The sequence below is a fragment of the Apostichopus japonicus genome, chromosome 19 (assembly GCF_037975245.1).
Source record: "Apostichopus japonicus isolate 1M-3 chromosome 19, ASM3797524v1, whole genome shotgun sequence".
Classification (NCBI taxonomy): domain Eukaryota; kingdom Metazoa; phylum Echinodermata; class Holothuroidea; order Aspidochirotida; family Stichopodidae; genus Apostichopus; species Apostichopus japonicus.
Window position 1 is genome coordinate 14,120,026 of NC_092579.1, and position 18,520 is coordinate 14,138,545.

At 37.4% G+C, this 18,520-nt stretch overlaps 1 protein-coding gene across 1 annotated transcript; it reads left to right on the forward strand.

The window, feature by feature from the left end:
- The first annotated feature begins 44 nt into the window (after window positions 1-44).
- On the forward strand, window positions 45-13,370 carry LOC139960650 (uncharacterized). The gene is made up of 5 exons (XM_071959191.1): window positions 45-3,432; window positions 9,464-9,577; window positions 10,211-10,474; window positions 11,199-11,474; window positions 12,499-13,370. The coding sequence occupies exons 2-5, from the start codon at window positions 9,466-9,468 to the stop codon at window positions 12,780-12,782; spliced, it is 936 nt and encodes a 311-aa protein (XP_071815292.1). The 5' UTR covers window positions 45-3,432; window positions 9,464-9,465; the 3' UTR covers window positions 12,783-13,370.
- The last annotated feature ends 5,150 nt before the right edge of the window (window positions 13,371-18,520 follow it).

Consider the following 18,520-nt stretch of genomic DNA (forward strand, 5'->3'; position numbering starts at 1 on the left):
AAAGTCAAATTCTGTTTCCACATATTTGAACTCGTTCAAGGTTAATTCAAATCAGTTAGACTTCGACGAATAGGGTCAGTGCTTTTCCAGGAAAATATTATCACAAGTTGAATCGATCGATCGATCGATTGATGAGTGGGTATAACGGTAACGATAGGAATTGCGCTAAATAATGAACCGCATTGTTTAAATATTTTTTTATATAAAAATACCATAGGAAATGGAAAAAGTAGGCCTATACTATCAATATACAAGAGTAATCGATTCTTTTACCACGAACATTTCTCTGCAACTTGTGTTGCTCAAATCATTTTTCGAAAAGCACGTGGTCAGATATTGCAGTCGGTCAAAAAAATCTCGAAAGTCTCGAAATCGGGCTGCGCCCCATAAGATATAAGGCACTTCGCCGATTTAGTCTGTGATCGGATGTAACGCTATGTAACGCTATACACAGGGTTACGTGGCGCTAAAGTGAATAGCGCCCGCTATTAATTGGTAGGCAAACGACCCGATTATAATTATCGGTAAGCACGTTAAGTTCAAATTTCTTTTAGAAGTGGGAAAATGTAAAAAAAAAATAAAGTTCATATTTCGTATAATCCTTGATATTTAATTTGATTTGTAAAAAAAAGGAAAAAAGTCACACGTATACTATTTGCGTTTATGGTTTCTTTATTGCTATTTCCCTTTATTAATTCATGTCATTCATTGAAGTTATTTGCATATAATTCATTGAATAAATACGATGAGAAAACAGTATATACATATATATATATATATATATATATATATATATATATATATATATATATATATATATATATATATATAGTCTGTTCTAAGTATCTCTTTCGAGATCCGGCTTTAGGAATCACAAATGATTTTCGAGTTGGATAGCATCATGTTTGATCTCTAGAGTAGGGCAAAATATGTCACCAAAAACAGAACTAGTATTGTTCGATATAGGTGACAAACGCCTACAGTGGAATTACGATCTTCCTTACCGGTTTCGAACCTCTGGACATACAATCAGCGTCCATAGCCTAGTGGTTAGGGTGTCCGCGTACAGAGCGGGAGGCCCGTGGTTCGAATCCCGGTGGAGGCTGAAAGTTTTTTCACTGTTCTTGATTTTCCAACTCATTACGATTTTCATTTATATATATATATATATATATATATATATATACATTTATATATATTATTATTTTTGGTAAAAGTAACTTCTCTATAGATGAAATTTAAGGGTCTCCTGATCTTATATCACTGCCGGTATATTTTTTACATTTTTGTTTCCCGAAGGAAAAACTATGTAATTACTCTCACCGACCTCTCCAACGCATTAGGACAAAATAAAAGTGTGTGCAGATGCACAGTAGTTACAAGTAACGAAAATAGTACACAAATTTATAAAAAGAGTCACAAACCTTGACGATCCTTCCCTCATTTTGCATGCCTTTTTCATTTCCCTTTTCTCTCTCTCTTTTTGGTGGGGTGGGGGGGTGGGGAGGGGATCACCCTCTCTCTCCCTCTTGGGGGGGGGTTTAGTAAGAAGAAAGTAAGATCTACTCCGGTGAAAACCAATTAAAAATTAATAAAACAAAAGAAAGCAAAGCAAAGAAAGGAAAATGACATATCCTTAATTTGTCACATTACTTTATCGACCAAATTCCATAACAATTAAATCATAAGAATCGATATTTTCACTTCCAGACTTTTTTTTACCTCAATTAGTCTACGCACAACCTACACTTTTGTTAACGACACAGCATAATTTATCAATCCATAATGTACGTTCGTAGCATGACGTACAGCTAAACTTATCGATCTATATTGCTAGTGCAGTTCAAAGTTCTTTGATTTTTTTCTCTTTTGAAATGATACGATTTTTGACTGTACGGATTTATTAAAATATATAGTCATTCTCATAATTAAACTGTTATATACACTGAACCATATTTTGTAAATTTAGGTCAAAATTTGAGACTGACATCCTCGTTCCCACCACCCCCCCCCCCCCCCCGCCCGGTTCCTTCTACCATGTATTGCAAAAATACATTGCATTTGATCATACTCATCTATGTTATTTTACAGCTGGACTTTTCGTGCCCTTTTCTATGCAAAACCAGTAAATTGTCAGGCTGGTTTCATTATGTCATACTACAATTCGCACAATTCAGCTAGTACATTCCTTATTCTAACATTGTTTTAATACATTTTGACAAAAAGAACGTACCGTACTACGGTAAGTGGGGACCATGGACGGACAAGCTGTACCTTGAGTTACTTGTCGTGAAAACATACTTCCTCGAATCCAGCTGAATTATTTGGGACCATGTGAAGTTAACTACGGTAATGCGAGTGTTCAAAGATGATCAACTTTGTCGGTGAGGTCTCGTGAAATGTTAGGCATCACCGTGAGCATTCAAGTTACTAGACATATTCGTTGGTTGATACCCCTGCTAGAAACCTCTAGTCGCACACCCAGAACCCTATTCCCACCTTCCCCCACCCCATGTTCCCCCAATTGAACAAGATAAGCTAAATGAAACCCAATGCAAATGTTTGGTACAACACTAAGTGTCATACATGATATAGAATATTTGCTAGTGATTATCTGTGTTGGGGAAGCATATACTTGAACCTTGACATTTTCTTTTTAGCCATATACTTATAGCCAGACTTAGTATACAGATGTTGTATAATAGCTGGTACATGTGGGCATAAATATTATGATATTGGGTGATGACATATAATACTTTAATATTCCACTAAGCAATGAACCATAGTACCCGTTGGGCTGTTGTTTTTTCATTCGGATGTACACTATTGTATGTAGATTTATATTTGTTGTCATTATTCCTACTTTCTCAGATGTCTCCTGTAGTGGACTTATTCCTTTATCTTTCCTATATCTGCACGATTTTCGTTTATTTTAAGAAAACAAGGCTGGTTCATTCATCTGTTTATGGTGGATATTAATAATAAAAATGACTTGTACCTGAATATTTACTTCGCTCCTCTCTTACCTGTCTCTTACTCAACACCTGGACTTTCCCCATCTATACCTAAACTACTACTGGAACGTTTTAGCACTGCGCCCTTACTTTAGCACCGCCCACTCACTATTGGGGCACCGCCCACTCACTCTCGGGGCACCGCCCACTCAATCTCCATTCCTAATCGACCATTCCGAAGAGATTATACGTATTTCTTGTAACAGGAATATTCAACGTATAAGACCCCAAACATTTCGATCGGTAATAACCGGTGATAGCTACATTAACAAATCGAAGTTATTTCTGCCATTTGAATCAATAGCGTATAGCCGTAAAGAGAAGAAAATACTGCATACTATCTTCACAGCATTGCCACAGCTGCAAGACTTTTGTTGGAATCTTAACCTTCTCTCCATCGGCAGGAAAACAGATGCAGGTAAGTTATCAATCTCACATTTAGCAATGTCTTACAATTTTAGTAATTCATTCACCCTCATATTAATCCCAAATATACCTGTTTAAATAAATCTGGTTAGGCCTACAAAGTCTCCGTAGTATTGCCCGGGAAATATTATCTAGACAGGCCGTTTATAAGGTAAAGAAATTTGATATAAATTAGTAACGTTTATTAAACACAGAATGGTCATTTCTGATTATTATCTAAACTGAAATGTGGCGTCAAACATAATTTCAAGACTTACATGGTAACAGATAGAATGTGATCGTGTGACCATATACGGTCACATTATCACACGATCACACATCTTAATTACATTCGAATCACATGGCCACACGGACATACACAAACAATAGTTAAATGAGTTATATATCTGACGTAAACAAGTGTATACAGGCGCGTATCCAGGATTTTCTAACCCGGGGGGCGCGAATTACTATCTAAGCGGAGCGCCACCTTCGGTTGGCGCGGAGCGTACAAGAAAATTTCTGGTTTTGATACCCCCCAGATCACCGGAAATGGCACTTCTCGGGCTTGAAAATGAGCAACCAGATGTACACTTTTGCCTGAGAACCAAGTATTTCCCAAAAGTTTTTTCCATCCATAACCTTTTTGAAGATTGTCACCAGTCACACATCATGTTCGACCTCATTGCATGTCCTATGGATCATTGCTTTTGTAGGTTATTCTACGTCACGGCCCACAATATCCGAAAGCCCCACTTTTCAAGGTTTTAAGCCCATTACTTGTTGAGAATTTGAAAATTAACTTTTCTCGTGAATAAAATCACTTCAATACATACCCATAATGTTGCACAAAATTCAATCCATAGACAACCAATATAGAAAAACCTCCTTGAACCCCTAACAGACAGGTCCAAATTGAACGAGTAGAGGAAAGTATGATGAAGAATGTTGGTGAGGAAATTTTCGAAAATTCCGACACAGTTAATTTATTGGTGTAGAAATATTGCAACCTCTTATAATGGCTTTTACAAAACTTGGTTGAAGGAACAGATAAATAGGAGATATTTCCGATATCAGGTATATCGAAAGCGAACACTTCACTCATAGGCGTAGGTCCCGTAGGAGGCGGGGGCTGCAGCCCCCCCCCAATTGTTTCCCCATTTTTTTCGGGCACCTACTGAAAGAAAAATAAATAGCAATGAATAGCTTAAACTTATCTCCTTGGTAATTTAAATAAAGTTGTAAGCTTGGCCGACATTACTACTGTAAAAGAGAGTTTTGACATAAATGGATCTGTATGGTTTTTCTCGATCTACATAAGACATTTGGTTGTTTACATTAGCATCCGGCGGTATATTGTGCAACTTTGACGGACCGTGCGGTAGACGATGCCATACAATGTAATGACCGATCTTGCCTATATGATATTGGCATCGACATGTTGAATGCGCGCTTCGCGTGCGAAATATTTTGGCTTTTTTTTCGGGCAAGTCATTACAGCCCCCAAATCCAATCTGGCTCCTACGCCTTTGACTACATACATTGACAGTTTTTGAGGCTGTTCATCGTGGAACATGCATTTCAATGCTCATTGATATGATGTTATATCTGCTCTTTGCTTTACAAATTCGAACAGGCGTGTAGCGAGTAATTGCCAAGGGAGGGCGAAGCCTGTAGGCAAACTATCTAAGCGAAGCGCCACCATGAGTTGGCGCGAAGCGTACAAGAAAAATTTTGGCCGAAAATGCCTCCCAGATCGCTGGAAATGACACTTCCCAGGCCTTGTAAGTTGCATCTAAGCATTGTCTATTTTGAAATTACTAGCGATGTCATAAAGAAAATTTGCTCGGGGGGGGGGCGGTCGCCCCCTTCCCGAAATGTTCCCGACGACTCGGTCGAGTTCAAGTACATTAGTGAGAGAGGAAAAACGGAAACGTCAAAAATGGAGTTGTCGGGGTAAGGGGTAGGGTGAGGCGCACACCCCCTCCGTAATCCTTGATCTGTCACTGGATACCCTGTGTATATAATAGGGATCTTTCTCTTCCCGAGGTCTTGGCTATCTTCTACTCCCTCCTTTTCTCCCTTTTCTCTCTTTTTTCTTTTTCTTTTCCCTTCCTTCCTCTCCTCCTTTTCTTTTTTCCCCTCCTTTTCCCTTTTTTCTTCTCTTTTTTTTTCTTTCCTCTTTTCCTTACCCGGGGGGCGCGCGCCCCCAACGCCCCCCCTGGATACGCACCTGGTATACATGTCCTACATGCCAACAAAACTCCAAGTAGATATTTAGGTAAGACACATTACAATTTAAAAACTTATTTATAACAAATATTAATAACAAAAACTAATTTTGTAATTATTATATTTTTGTATATAGGGGGCCTCTGGCAGGGGGGGGGGCAGTGTCAATTGCCCCCTTTCCCACCCTTTAAATTCTGCACTGGCTATGGTAATATCCCGAAGGTTATCGTAGATAAAGATTATCCAAATGAAGTGACCTTGCAGTAAAGCTTCTAAGCGTTTGGTCGACAATTTAGCAATTCTGCCGAGTGTTACATGAAGTATATCGGAAATGGATAAGGCTAAGACACTTTTCCATAGTATTATTTGCTCATCACGTAAGAACTAATTAAGTTATTTAATAATTAACAGCTTAGTTATGGTTTGTTGACAATTAGGTTTTCAACATTTCGTCGCCAGGACAACCCGTTTTCATACAAGAATGAACCATGCATAAATCAACAAGCCCCCTTTGAAAACTTCAAAATGTTCGACCCTTACTTCCTGTTCCTGTAATGAACCTTATTCATCAATCTATATTCTGAGCTATATTGTTATGAAATTTTCTAGATGTAGGAAAGTCAAAGAAAGACAAGACTGTTTTTTCTTTGTAGTAGCGGATCTGTGACGTCATAATTTTGTGTTACAAGTTTACTTATGGTACACAACTTATGAACTTCAAATGATTGCATTTCAAAAACTTTGTGCAGAAAACGTTATGAGAATTTGTAGATATTTTTATATAGAATTTATAGGTTGTAATCCTTGTTTACGTGTCAAAAATAAATTAACCCCTAAACATATTACCCCTTATCACTTATGATATCATATTCACATTTTCTGTTTGACATCAAATGAAACCCTATTACCGCACATTGAATTGATTGATTTGATTTAATTGATTTTAAGGGGATACTCCGATGGCTGAAGTTGGTTTCTACACCATATTTTTTTTCTCTATTACTGAGGTCATAACCACATTCAAGATTTATGATATATTTCCATTGCTATGAACAGAATAACAAAAATCATAAAGACTAGGATTTTAATCCCCTATATATACCCATCACTGCCCCCCTCCCCTATACCTACCCCATTCCTTCTCATTCCCTGCACACACAGACACACAGAAAGCATGTAAACGCTATAATTTTTTGTTCCATATTGCGGGATGTAATGGTACCAATTCTACAGGAAACATCGCAATGTACGGTTTGCATTGTGTCGCATGCAACCGGATTTTGTTTTGCAAAATGAAATAAACATGCGATAGACGACGAACGACAACTTGAATCTTGGAATCTTTTTTTTACCGGCTTATCAGGCCAAACCTCACAGGCCAAACATTATAGGTCAAAGCCTAATACAGGCAAAACCTGGTACAGGCCAAACCTTACAGGCCAAACATTATAGACCAAAACCTAATACAGGCCAACCTAGTACAGGCCAAACCTTATATGACCAAACCTTATATGGTCAAACCTAACAGGTCAAACCTAGCACAGGCCAAACCTTACAGGCCAAACCTTATAGGCCAAACCTAATACAGGCCAAACCATGAACAGGCGAAACATAGCACTGGCCAAACCGTATAGGCCAATCCTTACATGCCAAACCTAACATGGTCAAACCTTACATGGCCAAACAGGCCAAACCTTACATATTCTCTAGTAGTTTATTTAGTTTTGAACTCTGAACTAAAGGATCGTTTTGAGAAATTAAGCCAACATGGTAAATTCCTTTCCGAAGGAGTGAGCGAACAAGAGTAGGTAATTGGCAGGCGCGGATCCAGACGGGGGGGGGGGGAGGGGTTTACATTGTATACATTTTCTAACCCTGCAAAAAAAGTACATTCTGTGATTGAGGAGAAAGAGAAATTGTGAAATTTGCATTCAATTATTATGTTTCGTCTTCGAGAATTGACGTTGACATGTACACATATAGAAGCAAAATGACACATTGGTCTTATTATTTTTCTTTAAAATGTTAATGTTGTTACTTCTTCAAAATTGGGATGTATTGAGATATGAATATGCTTTGTCACTGAGGTATGAATAACTTCACATCCCCGAAAAGGAAAGTTGGAACCTTATCGAATCCAAGGTCAAAACAAGAAAGTGAAGAAAGAACGAAAAAAAAACAACTTTTTGCTCTTAGTGTGAAGCGATGACGTCACAACCTGTTTGCTTCAAGTTGACTTATATGGTACACACTGTGACAATTGCAACTATCAATATAGCAATGTAAGAATTGTATGAATACACCAAGAAGACATTAATTTTCCTCTGGATTTTCCTTTTAAATATAGCGGTTCGGTCAATGCGGTTCGTTCACAACCTCTGTAGGTATACCACATAATGTTATGTTTCAAAGTGGTGAAAATAAAGATAGTCCTACGAAATTTTGCATTTGAAAAATTATTTCATATCTTTCCAATATTTTTTTTCTAACGTTTTCTCTCGAATTAAAGTCATTCATAAGATGTATGGATTTATTGTAGAAAACATCAGATCACTGCAAAATGTGTTTCTTCAAGAATTCGAAGCAAATTGCCATATTTCTAATTATTTTGTTAGAAATGTTTCTTTGGAGAGATACATGGTCGATATCTATTATAGATAGATTTCGATTGAGTTTGTACAAATCATTTATTATAACATTAATGTCTGGGTTGTTCTTCATAACATATATTCTGTTCATGATGCCAGGCTATATAATTTCTTCAAGTTGGTCTTCTAAAACATTTATTGAAGCATATAACAATGCCTTTTCAAATGTGATGTTCATTCATAAACATTTATATAGCTCAATGTTACTCCAGTAACAATTTAATCATAATTTTATCTGAAAACTTGAAGGAAACAGAAATAACACCGAGAAGTGTGGATGACTTTGCTTTGAGCAAAGTGACCTCAAAATTGACCATCTATGCCACAAATTGCTATATTTTAATGAATTGCAACAAAACGGCACTTTTTAATTACAATTATTTTAATTGCTAAGAAAATTGCACTTTCTTTTTAGGCCTACAGTTTTCTTAATTTCTCGACAAAAGGTCACTTGAAGGACACTCTCTTGAGTGACCCCTCACCTATCCTGGCTCCGCCGCCCATGCAAAAAGATGAGACAAAACCGTGGTTTTGATTATGAAGTTTATTGAAGGGAATCGATCTTTTCATGGTGTAATTAACGTGACGAGGTTACTTTTCATTATGATATCGCTTATAATTGATGAATCGATCAGTATAGTATTTTACAACGCTGATCAATCAACATTCCTGTATGCTTTCATATGCCTGTCGTAACATGTCTCATATATATAATAGATAATATAATAAGATAATATATATATATATATATATATATATATATATATATATATATATGTATATGTATATATATATATATATATATATATATATATATATATATATATATATATATATATATATATATATATATAAGATGAGACTAGTGGAACACTAGTAGTTGTAACTCGGAGTTTCACGCTTTATTGCGATCTTCAGACAACTGCAGTTGTCTGAAGATCGCAATAAAGCGTGAAACTCCGAGTTACAACTACTAGTGTTCCACTAGTCTCATCTAGTAACAACATATATTCCGCTCTGTCCAATGGACATAGAGCACTCTGCGCCAAGATAGACGCCAACCTACTCTATATATATATATATATATATATATATATATATATATATATATATATATATATATATATATATATAATATATAATATTCTTCTGTTTCCACCACAGAGATGAAGATGTTGAATTTAAGCAACTATCAAATTACTACAAGACGACTGATTAACGTGTTTGCTATTTTTCTGTATCTTGGAATATGTGCCACACAATCGACTGACGGAACAAGTAAGAGAGAAGTGCAAGTATATATAATGATTGAACTTTCTTAATCCATGTTGTGTTATGAGAAATTGTGTTATATATTGATAATACTAGAGATACTTGATGAAGCAACTTCCGTCTGTTAGCGTTTTTTTTGTAAATCTGCAGCGTTCCCAGCACCCCACCCATCCAACCCCTCCCACATCACCCAATATACATCTGCTTTAACTCTACCATCACACATTCCACTATGCGCTCACCATGTAGGGCCGAAACCGAATATATCTCTTCTCCTTTGCGTTCTGCAGTATGAATTTGAAATTCGAAGCAACTTAAAATGCATTTAAAATATTCGAGGATATGTTGGAGGAGAGTGAAGTGCTCAACTACGGAATACTCCATGAAATTGTTACGTATATACTTCTTGTGATTATAAGGGGAGGTAAAAGGGTAACGCATTTATAATAAGAACCGTTAACTTTCATCAAGTCTGTTTAATATTTTACTATATCGAGAAGTTTTCTTTTTAAAGCCAAGAAGAACGTGTACTGTAATGGCCGGGGAAGATTTTTTCAATCGGGTATTGGCTTTAAATATTTGAGAGCTATATAAAAATAGTTAAATTTACATTCATCGTCTTTCTTTTCTTGTTTCAAGATTGTACATTTTCCTCTGCGGATCGCTGTTACATCGACTATGATGATAACTACGTATTTAATCGAACATTGTGTTCTGTATTAGATGCCTCTGTGCTACCTCTCCCTTCGACCCTAAACAATAGTCTTGAGTTAAGCACATTATTGGATGAGAGAGTTAGCTCGTTTCCCATCTGGCTGGACTGCCAACGGCATGTTGGATATTGGAGCTGCGGAAACTTCAACTACTACTGCGCAGGATGTCTCAACAACACTGGATATTGGAGTAAGAGATATTATGTTTATTTCGGAAGGGAAAAAAAGGTTTAAAAGGTGTGAAGACTCGCGCACAAAGAAACGTCTCATGCCGCCGGGTAATCTGACATAGTTTCGAATGAGGTGTAACAGAAGTGTTAGACACCACCATCGATCCCAGAAAATACACACACAGCTTGCTACCGTCGGTAATTAGACACTAGTGTACAGTCAATAGACACAGCTACTGTAAATACCTACAACACAGTGTACATAGCAGCGATGGACATCTCAGGTCTAGATAAAAGATAACAAGGTATCACGTTTCATTACTGTCTGCATTTTGTAGCGACAAGAAGAAAACTTCATTTGCAAGCAACGGAAAGTTCACTTTTTCAAAGCGCGGCACGGGGTTTGGGGCGAGTCTTCAATGCCTTTAATATGGAGGGGGGGGGGGGGAGGGGATTGTTGACGCGACAAATTTCAACGGGTAGTAGGACATGTGACTTTAGAATGATGGGGGAGGGAGGGGGTGGCAAATCAAAACCCGGAAACATGGATCCTCTGTGGTTTGCCTACAACATCTTTAAATATGAATCTGTTGGTATCATTTCTGTTTCACATTTATCATAAATTGATGAACTTATGAAATTGTTCGTTACTTCAAATATATGACATAAGATTTAAACTGACGGGAATATTACATTTTTGGCTTCATTCATATGAAATATGTGACATATTTTCTTCCTCACCAGATTGGAAAAATGATCCGAAGGAAGATGAGTATTGCATCAGATATCGATCAGACAACTTTATCGAAGCCACAAGCTGTACTAAGGAGGAAAACCTTCTGTGCGTTCGTGACACCCCGCCTCTCGCCACTTCAACTGTTGCATATTCAACAGCTGTGGACATGACCAGCAGCACTCCGACCACCACAAACACTGAGTTACCAACTACATTGGCTCCTCCAGACGCCACGAATGCTCATCTTACGGCTGGTACTGAAGCTGTTGCAGACCCAGTCACAGGTATCACGAATTAAATACATTTGTTGCAATTCGTTATGAGAGCGACACACAATCATACAGTTCTATAACTACGGTACACTTGCAAGGTGGACAGTCGCGCCCCCACCCCCCCCCCCGACACACCTCTGGCTTTTCAGTCTCACACAAGTAAGTTGTTAAAAGCCCAGCCTTGCGCTTAGTAGACCTGCAGAGAGATGTCAACGACACTGTGTATCTTTCTTGTATCTCCGGTGTATGAGCGAGTGGCGCTCTTTACAAACCACTATATGAACATCTTTCCTTTTTTTGAAGAACAAGCAAAACTATTTACAATGGCTTTAAATAACAACAAACAGCTGGAAAGTTTATGCTATTAACTTAGAAAACAGTCTCTCTCTCTAAGTTCATCTTTGCGTGTAACAATGTCCAATTTAAACTTCTTTATTGTATCTCCGGTGTACGAGCGAGTGGTGCTCTTTGCAAACCACTATATGAACACTCTGCAGCCACACTACCTTCTGTAGGCTATAATATTCTGAGATCTACCTCTGTGTCTCTGTTAGATTGGGGCCGTGATTTAGCTAATTTGGTTGAAGCTGTAGTGGCAATTAAAGTTCTGTTCATTCTAACAGCGCAAGTGACCTGATTATTAATTTGTTTCTACACCCTACACTCCCATACCCATATTGTTATAGGCCCTGTCCTGTATACGAACGCGTAAATAAATGAAAAGTATACGCAACGTTAGAATATTTTGCAATTACAAGAAAAGTTTCAGTCAGGAAACTTCCACAAAAACGTTTTTAAAACACATTTCACCCGTTGGCATGTTAGGTCGAGCAGCATGTCATGAATACGAACGCGTAAATGATATAAGTACACGTAGAGTTATAATATTCTGCAATTTTTACAAGGAAAGGTTAACAAGAAACTTTCACCAAAACTTTTGTTAAAACACATTTTACTAAGTTTCCTGGAATCAAATATTTAGGCCTACTATTGTGGATTGACTTGCTGTCTATTTTCCCCCTTCTTCATCCGGAAGATCCAAATTATGGCCGAAGGTCTAACAGAAACGGGCAGGTTTACAATAGAGTGCCGAATTCATGTCCACAACAGACGATCATCAGAGAGATTCTAAATACTGCCACCACTACTTGCGCATTGCGATGTTTCTCTTCGATGTCGTGCTCATCTTTTAACGTGTGCGGCGAAAACAATGAAGGCAAAACTACGACATGTCAACTTCTTGAAGACAACGGTGATACGGAAAATGGCCATCATTCGTCTGTTACATGTAGCTGTTTACACTACGAATGGCTAGTTTGAAAATAGCATGGTATTTGGTTCTGAAATACTTTGCGGCTAAGACCGAAGAGAAAGATACATAATAGATACACTTGTTCGTGCGTGTATGACCTACATCGATATGAAGATCTTTAAACTCACACTGCAGTATTACGGAAACGTACTAATACATGGAATGTCACGTGACTAACAGTGATATCATGCTGTGTATGGCGAGTGCATTAAACTATTGAACAAGAACGTAAAGCGTTGAGTATGCATATATTTATATCCAGTAGTATTTCTTGGTTTTTTCCATAAAAGGTTTTTTTATGCGATGAGAACAATGAAGACAAAATTATGATATGTTAACTTCTTGGAGACATCGGTGATTCGGAAAATGCCCATCATTCGTCGGTTACATCTGCTGTATATGGCACTACGATTGGCGAATTTAGAATCGACATGGTACTGAGTTGTGAAATAACTTTGAAACGCTTCCCAAACTGGAATGACAAATTTTCATGTGAAAAGATGCAGTAAATATTATTTAAGTATTTATAGTATTTTAAGCACAAACACTGCCTTTTGGCTAGAGTACGTGCAGGGGTTTGTCGTAGGCCTTCATACGTATGGAACATGGTAAACGGGGGGGGGGGGGGCGGGGGGGTATCTGAACGGGACGTAGACTGTAACAGGGATGTGCTATCCGGTTACTATAAAACTAGCGTATGTTCATATCTGACGTACATAATGTGCGTGACCTACATACGTACCTATCTTGCGTCCTTGTATGCACATACACGTATATAGCTACTCAAAACTATTTAAAATGAACTTTGTTTTTTTATTTCTTGCGGAAGGCAGAAGGAATATGTGCGAGGGTGAAGGGTAACTTGGGTTTCGGATTGTCATAAGATCATAGCCAGTTTCATCAGATGTCATATTGGCATAGTGCATGACTATAATGAGTACAAGAGCCCAGTAATTCTTTGTGAAGGTCAAAGGTCATTTGAGTACAGCAAGGGGAAAAGTGGTACAACCTTAAAAACCACTGTAGCTGGATAATTTTGTCTTCAAGAGAGACTTCTAATTTGCTTCAAGTCAATGGTTGTTTAAGTCAGTTTAAGTTGTTTAGGCTATTCAATCTCTGAAAACATTCTTCTTACTTAGGGATGTGGTCAGTATTAAGCCTTTGGGTTCAGCATGACATTTTGTTCAAAGACATTGGTGTACAGAAAAACACATGATTGGTCAGACCCTATTTGATATTGATGTTATGAAATTAAGTATGATTTGTATTTTCAAGAACCTAATTATTAATTTCTGTACGCTAGTAGGGTAATATGTCATTGCTCTCACTATCTTGGTATACACCCAAGCTTTCACCATTCTTAATTTTACATGTTTAAGATGCTGTTTAAAGTGCCAATTGTATCTATAACTTTAGTCATCAATTACTGCACAATATTTTAAACAGTCTTGAATTCTCAGTATTTATGGTCTCATGGATTTGTTTTGACACAGAACCCTATATAGCATCACTTGCAACCTTGTCATTTCATATTTCATTAAGAGACAGATATGGTCATAATAGTCGCCCAAATATGATGCTGATATGACTCAAGGCTCAAAGGGGCCAAATGTTATCTCGAATGGTCTCTCAAAATTGGGAACATTTCTGAAGATTGTTTTATACCCTAGAGATGACTTTTGTGTTGGAGTAAGTTGTGAAAATATTTCACAGTGTATAAAAAATTTCATGTAGCACGCTCTTTCAATTGTTAAAGAGATGGTCTCGCGGTGACATAGTTGATATTAGTCCAACGTCTATGGGTCTATATTTCATGTAGGAAGACTGTTCTTTCTGGATATTGAAACATTTAGGGATACAAATCACTTTGTTTCCTTCATTTTATGGGAACTTCATACCATTTACAATCAGGCTAATGTTCATTCATAAACATATTCGTACATTGATATTATGTTCAGTAGTTATGAACACATGAAATCTTGCAACAGATTAAACATCATCTGAATGATGGCAAGGAATCATTAAGCCGCTTGACTTTCTGGTTAAATCACTGGCTTAAAACATCATGTCAGTTTGGACTACAGGACTGACTTCATGACTGACAGGTCGCCGATCCTGCATGGGTATGGGTGTGTGGTGTACACCCCCCTCCCCCCATCTTAACCCCACACAACAAATAGTAGACCTAATCTATAGCCTAGATATATATGCCTCGGAAAGCATAATTGCCAGTCTACAATTTAAACTTGTAGGGATTGGGGGGGGGGGTGGAAGACTCGATCCCACAATTTGGTTATTCTCCATAAACTAGTGCTTCTTTGAAAACTCCGAAAACTGCAGACAACAGCTTGTTTTGAGGAGGTATGTCACAGCGAGATATGTTCAAAAAGTCAAATCCAAAACAGTCTCATGTTGACAAGTTTGCGGAATCGGTGAAAGATTCTTTCTCCAGTTCGGAATTATTGCACCCATGCAGTATACACTAACAATTCATTACCTTTACTAAAATAATTTCTCTTGAACATGATAGAAGTTTAACTTCCCATGGTGAATGAAATCGAAAATGTCGGAACATAAGCTATATATCATAAAGCACGCTAAGGCCGCATAATATAATTCGGCACGTTAATACTATCAGGTGCGTGTGACACCTCATATTAAGTTGACTTGTAAAGTTTTCGCAAACTTGGCCATATATCATATGTTGATAAGTTTTTTCCAAATTGGCAAACATTATCTATGAAGTATTGCTAATATTCTAGACCTATATGTATTGCATGCAGTGTGCAGACCCTTAGCTTGTCTACCCTCCGCCATGGCAACTGGAAAGAGGAGGGTTCTCCACCACGACGTTTTCCAATTTCATCAGCAGTAATTCTATGTAAGCACTTCCTGTTTACACAAGGGCATTTTATGTGAGCAGAATACACACAGAATACACTATTAAAGTACAGCTTTATGAATTACTTCTTTACTAGTGAATCTATCTACTTATAACGTACTCATTCATTACGGTAAGTGTTGCCTGGTTGCAAACACTCTGCTTCAACGGAAGATGAACACCATGATCATTGAATTAGGCAATGAACTTCTTTGCCCTAAAGTAGAAAGATACCTCAAAGGGAAAATATGGGAATAACAGGTAAGAAACCACATTTTGCTATGGATAATTCATTTTGTTTAATTCATCAAAGTCAAATTTTGATTATAACTATAAATACATCATCAACATCATTTCAGAGAAAACTACTTTCATAAATTAAATTTCGAACCCCACATACGGCACCGGGTACCAAATCCCTCCTGACAGAGGCTCCATCATAGGGGGGGGGGGGCACAATAAATGTCACCCCAGTTTTAGTGACTGAATCGAGTTGGCGCTAGGCATATATCATGCTCAATAACGACTCGTGTCTCTCATAAAAGGAGCTCAAACATTGTGCTATATCAAGTTAGTAGTTAATGTGTTTTTCTCATCTGCTCAACCCCCCCCCCCCCCCCATGAAGAATAAACTTTTCAACTTGGTTGAAATAAGAACTACATATTTAATTTATAGCGTAAACTAGCTAGGAACCGCGCCCAGACACCGCTGAGGCTATATGCTAAGCCAACAGAACAATTAATGAAAGCCCGCAGCATCTCCTTTCCAGCACATTATTATTCATATTTTTTTAGTATGTTGTAATATCACGTACAAGCAATATAACATAAAATACATTATATTGCGCATTCAGTTTGGTTAGCAATGCATATCATGATGGTTTTTATGTGTTTTTGAGATAGTTATATATTTTACAGGAGCTTTGAGATTGGGTGCCCGGGTGCTAAAGCTGTTATAGTCTTGTTGGTTTTGTAACCATGTTACTCATTATACCTCAAGTTCTAGTATAGTAGTTATAGCCTATATGTGTTCATAAAATATGATATTTGTGATTAAGTTAAATGATACCAAGTACAGGGTCGTAGCAAGCAGGGGCGGGGATGGGGGGGGGGGGTGGGGGGAGTCGGCAGCTGTCTTCGTGAGATGTTCATTCACTGAATATTCATTCATACGATAATGTGAACGCATGGACAGTATGCGCCATTTCAGTTAGTCTTAGCGAAATTATCATATCATTTCTTCTGATTTCACTAGTCAGTATTGTACAAGCCCAAGATTCTGCACGATCGCGGATGTTTTGGTTTTCACGAGTTTGGTTAGAATAACGATAAAACGTATACAGAGCTCCTAAGATTTCACTTGCGTGAACTAGTATAACAGTATAATGTGAAACTACGGTTCATACATATATTTAGTACGTCTATATGTTTTATGTAGGCTTACGAGTTTCTTTGTTTTGCCCCTATGTTTTAACTTGAATATTGAGACACAGTCCCCTACCACGGGAAAAAGACACGCATTTAAGTTATCGTAAGCACAGTCCTTGGATGTTTACGTCTTGCTTACGGTCACCTTAAACATCGGAAACCCGTACATTTTGGAACAACGCGTTTACGATGTGATTACGCATCCGTAAACATTGTAAACACGGAACAACAGATTTCCGTTACGTTTATGACAACTTACATATCGGAAGTTAATAATTACTTTCGTATTTATTAAAACTTATTTCTTCTCCACGTTTACGTTGACCTTAATCTCGCCACAAAGAAATTTACGACAGGATTACGATTATCTTACACATCGGAAACTCGTAGCATAGATGCAACGCGTTTACAACAAACTTACGCCAAACTTAAGCATGACGTTAACGTTGATTGTTCCATGAAATAAAACACTGGACACAATTCTCATGTCAATCTTTCCGATAATGATATTACCCTGTGACTGCATCTCATGAACAAAATTTCAACATTTACGTTGGCTGAAAGGAGTGCAGTTAAAAATTTACTGTATATTTACAATTAACTTACAAATACCCAAATACGTTCATTTCAGCGTTTACGTATTGATTACGAAATCCTTAAAGTCAAGTTTAAGTTATTTTCGTTCACCTGAAACAGGCACAGAACGGCATGTTTAGGATATACACGTCGGAAATTCCGAAGCATGCACACCACGGGATTACAGCATGATTACACCAACTTACGCATTGCGTTTACGTTGAATGTATTCTCCACTGAATTCGGAATTTACGGGAAGATTACGATTCACTTACGCGTCGAGCGCAGAGCATACACATACCACGAGTGTCAGTACAACATGATTACATCAACTTCGCTTACGTTGACTCAATAAAGATTCGGAATTTAAGAGATGATTAACTTAAGCGTCGGAAATTTCAAAAAATACACAGAACGTGATTACGGTATGATTACAACGCCCATATACGTCACATTTAATTTATACCCACGGGTAATTTTTACCGAGACAATCATCTGCCTATTCGGTTCATTATATGTTCGTCTGTAATTATAGCATGCTTAAGTACTTGCTAGAAGTTTTCAAAAAGAGAGATTTTAACTCTTCCAAAGTGTTCTCTTGAAATTCTAGTAAATGGACATACAAGATGACTGAATGTCCAGTGAGGTAAATTTCCTTCAGGGTGCACGTGGTAATATAAAAAATTTAAGGATTTGACCAAAGATGACCGTATTTGAATATCTGACATTGTTCTAATACAGCATATATCTTTCAACGTGAATGTGCATGGCTTGCACATACATACAACCATATGTACCTCACAATGTATTTCTCATACTTTGTTCAATTATAATATATATATATATATATATATATATATA

Bases quoted from the DNA above. Each gene is read 5' to 3' on its own strand.
- LOC139960650 (XM_071959191.1), top strand. From the start codon at position 9,466: ATGAAGATGTTGAATTTAAGCAACTATCAAATTACTACAAGACGACTG. The intron at 9,578-10,210 runs GTAAGAGAGAAG...TCTTGTTTCAAG, and splicing joins ACAATCGACTGACGGAACAA to ATTGTACATTTTCCTCTGCG. The intron at 10,475-11,198 runs GTAAGAGATATT...CTTCCTCACCAG, and splicing joins CAACAACACTGGATATTGGA to ATTGGAAAAATGATCCGAAG.